This window comes from Salvelinus alpinus, chromosome 1, assembly GCF_045679555.1.
Source record: "Salvelinus alpinus chromosome 1, SLU_Salpinus.1, whole genome shotgun sequence".
In the NCBI taxonomy this organism is placed as follows: Eukaryota; Metazoa; Chordata; class Actinopteri; order Salmoniformes; family Salmonidae; genus Salvelinus; species Salvelinus alpinus.
In genome coordinates, this window is record NC_092086.1 from 101,985,819 (window position 1) to 101,993,574 (window position 7,756).

Sequence of the window (7,756 nt, forward strand, 5' to 3'; positions counted from 1 at the left end):
TATATGTTGGCTACTTGAAGAAACATTTAAATGTAGCCAAAGATTATATGGTCCTCTAGGAAACACTGACCATCACTTTGGTTCCTACCCTGTCACAATAACCCCACCCTAGCATTTTCACTAGTTGTCATGTCAAATAACACTGTATTCAAAGTGCCCACTATTATTTATAGTCTAACAATATAATTAAAATAAACATATTTCCATGATTCAGACAGTTCACCCAAGTATTTTGATCTAAATAGCAAGTCAAATCGCAATTGCAATATTTGGTTAAAAATAAGGACTAGAGTTTTTGCCCATATAGCGCAGCCCTACATGACAGTTTCGGAATTATCTCAAATGAGTGCAGGAAATGCAGAAATTTATGAAATGCAGGAAATTATTTTAGGCTGAAGTTGAATTGAACAGTATAAAACAATCAGAATGGAGAAAGACCCTTTGAACAGTTGAAGTCGGAAGTTTACATACACCTTAGACAAATAGATTTAAACTCTGTTTCACAATTCCTGACATTTAATCCTAGTAAAAATCCCCCATCTTAGGTCAGTTAAGATCACCACTTTATTTTAAGAATGTGAAATGTCAGAATAATAGTAGAGAGAATGATTTATTTCAGCTTTTATTTCTTTCATCACATTCCCAGTTGGTCAGAAGTTTACATACGCTCAATTAGTATTTGGTAGCATTGCCTTTAAATTGTTTAACTTGGGTCAAACGTTTTGGGTAGCCTTCCACAAGCTTCCAACAATAAGTTGGGTGAATTTTGGCCCATTCCTCCTGACAGAGCAGGTGTAACTGAGTCAGGTTAGTAAGGCCTCCTTGCTCGCACTCGCTTTTTCAGTTCTGCCCACAAATTTTCTATAGGATTGACGTCACGGCTTTGTGATGGCCCTCCAATACCTTGACTTTGTTTTCCTTAAGCCATTTTCCCACAACTTTGGAAGTATGCTTGGGGTCATTGTCCATTTGGAAGCCCATTTGCGACCAAGCTTTAATTTCCTGACTGATGTCTTGAGATGTTGCTTCAATATATCCACATAATTTTTCTCATGATGCCATCTATTTTGTGAAGTGCACCAGTCCCTCCTGCAGCAAAGCACCCCCACAACATGATGCTGCCACCCCCATGCTTCATGGTTGGGATGGTGTTCTTCAGCTTGCAAGCCTCCCCCTTTTTCCTCCAAACATAACAATGGTCATTATGGCCAAACTGTTTTATTTTTGTTTCATCAGACCAGAGGACATTTCTCCAAAAAGTATGATCTTTGTCTCCATGTGCAGTCTGGCTTTTTTATGGCAGTTTTGGAGCAGTGGCTTCTTCCTTGCTGAGCGGCCTTTCAGGTTATATCAATATAGGACTCGTTTTACTGTGGATATAGATACTTTTGTACCCGTTTCCACCAGCATCTTCACAAGGTCCTTTGCTGTTGTTCTGGGATTGATTTGCACTTTTCGCACCAATGTACGTTCATCTCTAGGAGACAGACCGCGTCTCCTTCCTGAGAGGTATGACGGCTGCATGGTCCCATGGTGTATATACTTGCGTACTATTGTTTGTACAGATGAACGTGGTACCTTCAGGCGTTTGGAAATTGCTCCCAAGGATGAACCAGACTTGTGGAGGTCTACAATTGTTTTTCTGAGGTCTGGCTGATTTCTTTTGATTTTCACATGATGTCAAGCAAAGAGGCACTGAGTTTGAAGGTAGGCCTTGCAATACATCCACAGGTACACCTCCAATTGACTCAAATTATGTCAATTAGCCTATCAGAAGCTTCTAAAGCCATGACATCATTTTCTGGAATTTTCCTAGCTGTTTAAAGGCACAGTCAACTTAGTGTATGGAAACTTCTGACCCACTGGAATTGTGATACAGTGAATTATAAGTGAAATAATATGTCTGCAAACAATTGTTGGAAAAGTTACTTGTGTCATGCACGAAATAGATGTCCTAACCAACTTGCCAAAATATAGTTTGTTAACAAGAAATGTGTGGAGTGGTTGAAAAACAAGTTTTAATGACTCCAACCTAAGTGTATGTAAACTTCCGACATCAACTGTATGTTTTGCCACTGTAGGGTCACGCATTACTTTTATTATTCAAAAACATAAAACACAGCCAAATAGCATATATACAGTATATCACAAAAGTGAGTACACCCCTCACATTTAAAAAAAAATATTTGAGTATATCTTTTCATGTGACAACACTGAAGAAATGACACTTTACTACAATGTAAAGTAGTGAGTGTACAGCTTGTATAACAGTGTACATTTGCTGTCCCCTCAAAATAACTCAACACAGAGCCATTAATGTCTAAACCGCTGGCAACAAAAGTGAGTACACCCCTAAGTGAAAATGTCCAAATTGGGCCCAAAGTGTCAATATTTTGTGTGGCCACCATCATTTTCCAGCACTGGCTTAACCCTCTTGGGCATGGAGTTCACCAGAGCTTCACAGGTTGCCACTGGAGTCCTCTTCCACTCCTCCATGACGACATCACGGAGCTGGTGGATGTTAGAGACCTTGCACTTCACCTTCCGTTTGAGGATGCCCCACGGATGCTCAATAGGGTTTAGGTCTGGAGGCATGCTTGGCCAGTCCATCACCTTTACCCTCAGCTTCTTTAGCAAGGCAGTGGTCGTCTTGGAGGTGTGTTTGGGGTCTTTATCATGTTGGAATACTGCCCTGCGGCCCAGTCCCTGAAGGGAGGGGATCATGCTCTGCTTCAGTATGTCACAGTACATGTTGGCATTCATGGTTCCCTCAATGAACTGTAGCTCCCCAGTGCCGGCAGCACTCATGCAGCCCCAGACCATGACACTCCCACCACCATGCTTGACTGTAGACAAGACACACTTGTCTTTGTACTCCTCACCTGGTTGCCGCCACACACGCTTGACACCATCTGAACCAAATAAGTTTATCTTGGTCTCATCAGACCACAGGACATGGTTCCAGTAATCCATGTCCTTAGTCTGCTTGTCTTCAGCAAACTGTTTGCGGGCTTTCTTGAGCATCATCTTTAGAAGAGGCTTCCTTCTGGGACGACAGCCATGCAGACCAATTTGATGCAGTGTACGGCGTATGTCTGAGCACTGACAGGCTGACCCCCCACCCCTTCAACCTCTGCAGCAATGCTGGCAGCACTCATACGTCTATTTCCCAAAGACAACCTCTGGATATGATGCTGAGCACGTGCACTCAACTTCTTTGGTCGACCATGGCGAGGCCTGTTCTGAGTGGAACCTGTCCAGTTAAACAGCTGTATGGTCTTGGCCACCGTGCTGCAGCTCAGTTTCAGGGTCTTGGCAATCTTCTTATAGCCCAGGCCATCTTTATGTAGAGCAACAATTCTTTTTTTCAGATCCTCAGAGAGTTCTTTGCCATGAGGTGCCATGTTGAACTTCCAGTGACCAGTCAGTATGAGGGAGTGTGAGAGCAATGACACCAAATTTAACACACCTGCTCCCCATTCACACCTGAGACCTTGTAACACTAACGAGTCACATGACACCGAGGAGGGAAAATGACTAATTGGGCCCAATTTGGACATTTTCACTTAGGGGTGTACTCACTTTTGTTGCCAGCGGTTTAGACATTAATGGCTCTGTGTTGAGTTATTTTGAGGGGACAGCAAATGTACACTGTTATACAAGCTGTACACTCACTACTTTACATTGTAGCAAAGTGTCATTTCTTCAGTGTTGTCACATGAAAAGATATACTCAAATATTTAGAAAAATGTGAGGGGTGTACTCACTTTTGTGATATACTGTATATATATATATATATATATATGATATTTTGGCCATATCGCCGAGCCCTAGCTGGAACATGCAAACAGCCAGCAGATTCTGGCTATACAGACACACACCTCATTACATTTCTAACTCTAGTTGCAGGTTTTGCTGGTCGCACACATCCAAGAGAGAAGGGGGTGGGAAGGGGAAGACCTGTGAGTGTACGCTGTAGTATCTATAATATGACCTTGGTTGGTTGCAACAAAGGCAAAAAAAGAGGTGGCGGCAAAAGAAATGGCCCCTGCCATGCTTCCTCTTCGGACAACTACCAAGACATGCATTGTCTGAGTAAACAGGTGACTGTGGATGATAGGCTACATGTTTGTCCAAAATCTATGGATAACATTTTGATCAATGATCAACTAAGCATAAGAGAAGGCAATCCTATGTTTTACATTGGTGTGTATGTGTATTGTAATTATTATTGTGCTCAAGCTGTTACCTGGGTTACTGTAGCATAGTGCTGGGTGCTGTCGGAGGGAGAGTAGTTATGCTAGTTACCTGGACTGGCGCAGCGGTTGAGAGCTTGCTGAGTCCTGAAGAAGCGCAGGCATGGCGTCTTCACTGACCGGGCACTAGCCTGCAGCCGAACACAGGCCACCACACTGAACAGTGGAGCAGAGCAGCTGGTAGCCACCACACGCAGAAGGCTCGACGCCATCGCAGACACACAAGGAGGAGCTGTGCAGCAGGATCGACCCTCCTCCTATAAACACCCACACACCACAACATGGGAAAGAGAAGAGGGGGGCAAGACGGTGAGAGAGTGAACTGTGAACAGTAGAGAAACCGACTGACCTATCGTGGCATGCCCAACTCCGTTCCTAAACACAAGCCCCTATACCACTGCCTCAGCTGGTCTATCTTTACACACGACTCTGTAGTTAATACAATAAGAATGTACCCCAGTATGCTATACACAGACATGCCCATTTAACCTAAAAGCATGCAGCAACAGGAAAATATTTCTCCTTATACTGCAAGTAAATCATTGCTAGCGTCACTAATATACCCGTTTAACTGTTTTCAGCATGTGTCAGTTCAATTAGTAAATCAAATAGGCTTTCATATTGAAAGGCAGTCAAGGACACTCCAAATATAATGTCCACAAACGTCCGGTGACCCTGTGTAGCTGTGTGTAATATGTTTAGCTTAGTCACTTCAGAGGCCTGATGTGTCGAGATAAGAGCTGTTACCAGAGTGAACCTCTTGACTGGAAGACTCTGGTGTGGTTCAGGTCCTAGGGGGTTCCAGGCAGTATCGATTAGATAGTACACCATTACAGAAAACAGAGTCAGCTCAGCAGAGTTGTATGGGCATTCATAATAATGATACCAGATATTTAGTGCCTTTCTATCCAATATAATATTCAGTGCTTTCAGAAAGAATTCAGACCCCTTGACTTTTTCCACATTGTTACCTTACAGCCTTATTCTAAAATTTATAAAATTTTTATTTTTTCCTCAATCTATACACAATGCCCCATAATGACAAAGCAAAAACAGGTTAAGAATTTGTTATATTTATTTATTTAAAAATATGGAGTAATCAGACCCTTTACTCAGTAATTTGTTGAAGCACCTTTGGCAGCATTGAGTCTTCTTGGGTATGACGCTACAAGCTTGGCACACCTGTATTTGGAGAGTTTCTCTTTCTCTGTGCTCTGTTCATCTTTGCCTCGATCCTGACTAGTCTCCCAGTCCCTGCCGCTGAAAAACATCCCCACAGCAGGATGCTGCCACCACCATGCTTCACCGTAGGGATGGCGCCAGGTTTCCTCCAGACGTGACACTTGGCATTCAGGCCAGAGTTTTCAATCTTGGTTACATCAGAGAATTTTGTTTCTCATGGTCTTAGAGTCTTTAGGTGCATTTTGGCAAACTGCAAGCGGACGGTCATGTGCCTTTTACTGAGGAGTGACTTCCATCAGGCCACGACCATAAAGGCCTGATAGGTCAAGTGCCGCACAGACGGTTGTCCTTCTGGAAGGTTCTCCCATCTCCACAAAGGAACTCTAGAGCTCTGTCAGAGTGACCATCGAGTTCTTGGTCACCTTATTGACCAAGGCCCTTCTCCCCCGATTGCTCAGTTTGGCCATGCGGCCAGCTCTAGGAAGTCTTGGTGGTTCAAAACTTCTTCCATTTAAGAATGTTTGAGGCCACCGTGTTCTTGGAGACCTTCAATGCTGCAGAACTGTTTGGGTACCCTTCCCCAGATCTGTGCCTCGACACAACCCTGTCTTGGGTTGTGGCTTGGTTTCTGCTCTGACATGCACTGTCAACTGTGGGACCTTATATAGACAGGTGTGTGCCTTTCCAAATTATGTCCAATCAATTTAATTTACCACAGGTGGACTCTAATCAAATTGTACAAACATCTCAAGGATGATCAATGGAAACAGGATGCAGTTGAGCTCAATTTCGAGTCTCATAGCAAAGGGTCTGAATACTTAGATAAGGTATCTGATAGATATACACACACTTTTTTAAATTTGAAAAACACTTTTTTCGAATTGGGTATTGTGTGCAGATTGAGTCAAATGTTTTATTTAATCCATGTTAGAATAAGGCTGTAACAATGTTACAAAATGTGGAAAAATGGAAGGGGTCTGAATACTTCCCGAATGCACTGTAAATGTCAGATATTGTGAAACCATGAACTTGAGAGAGTGCGTTTACTATATAGGCTTCAATTCATTGGGCCTCGCTTACCAACCAGTTTCAGTGCTAGGAGGAACGCATTTGCTAATGCTACAAATTCTGTCCTGACATAGCTAGTTAGCTACTGAATAAAGGCAGACATGTTTCCTGCAGATTCAACTATAATTTAATTCTCTATATGCTGATCAAGCAGATTTCATAGAAACAGTGGGTTTCCTTTCCACACTGTAAGCTTCAACTTGTGTGTGACCTCATTTCTTCAGAATACCTCAATTAACGTGCTAAAAAAATTTTTTAACTCTAGCTAGCTACCGAAATACATACCACGTCAGCAATATGATTCGCCTGGCAGGCTTAATTAACCAAAACCGTCTACTGACCATTGTTGTTCAGCTATCTAGCTAGCTAGTCCAGCCAGTTATCTTTGGTCTAACGTTAACTACCTATGTCTCTTTTGGTGTGATTAAGTGTTATGACATGTACGTTAAATCGGCATTTATTTGTTTATATTGCCAATATAATTATGCAAACATACGTGCATAGCCATCAAAAGCGAATGACGAACCGAATCAAATTCATTCATTCATTGCAACAGCACCAATTTGCCATCTGGGTTATGATAGTTAGCATATACTGATTATTTGCTGTGTAAAAATGCATGACATTATTTGTAGTTTTCGCCTCAAAATACTGTGCATTAGCTGGACAGATAGCGAGCCATCTGTTCAGAACGGATTTAGAGCAGTTGCCGACCATCACTTCCCTTTTTTTATTGAATGAAAGGTCTCGGCAGCAAAACTAGCAGAGCTAACGCGAATGCTAACAAACAAAAACTAAGCTTTTTTGCATCAAACTGGAGGCCATCAAGGCTTTCACTTTCCCCAACACAGCTGTTTGTGTGTAAAAATAAACCAACAGGTCAACAACTAAAAAAGAAGCTTTCTTTAAATAACACAACTGACCTTTGCAGACTGTCTTGATTTTGTGAACCACAGCACAGTCGAAAATTCATTCCAACCGGAAGAAATTACATGAATTGGACAGAACCGCCCACTTCATACAGTCAACAACAGTACAGCATATACCTACCAGGGTATTGAAATAGATCATTTTGAACAGACATTTAAGCGTTTTTGAGGTAGTCACCCTAATGATCAATAGAAGGATGTACTCCATACTTATTTGTCAAAGTGATGCTCAAGAATAAAACGTTGAATTGTGGGTTTATCTTTTTTGATCATATTGGGAACATAATGTAAATCATATTAATTGTTCCCCATATTGGGAAC

The 7,756-nt window shown here is 42.1% G+C and overlaps 1 protein-coding gene across 2 annotated transcripts in view; it reads right to left on the minus strand.

Annotated features, from left to right (window-relative positions):
• LOC139536974 (NAD(P) transhydrogenase, mitochondrial-like) overlaps window positions 1-7,545 on the minus strand; it is a 70,175-nt gene extending 62,630 nt beyond the window's left edge. The window contains exons 1-3 of one of the 2 annotated variants that reach the window (XM_071337756.1): window positions 7,430-7,483; window positions 5,004-5,047; window positions 4,309-4,513 (exon numbers count right to left, since the gene is read on the minus strand). In XM_071337756.1, coding sequence (XP_071193857.1) covers window positions 4,309-4,468 — 160 coding nt within the window. In that variant the 5' untranslated portion in view covers window positions 4,469-4,513; window positions 5,004-5,047; window positions 7,430-7,483. Of the gene's footprint in view, window positions 1-4,308; window positions 4,514-5,003; window positions 5,048-7,429 lie in introns of both variants that reach the window. The other variant, XM_071337748.1, reaches the window with a different exon arrangement.
• Between the last annotated feature and the right edge of the window lie 211 nt (window positions 7,546-7,756).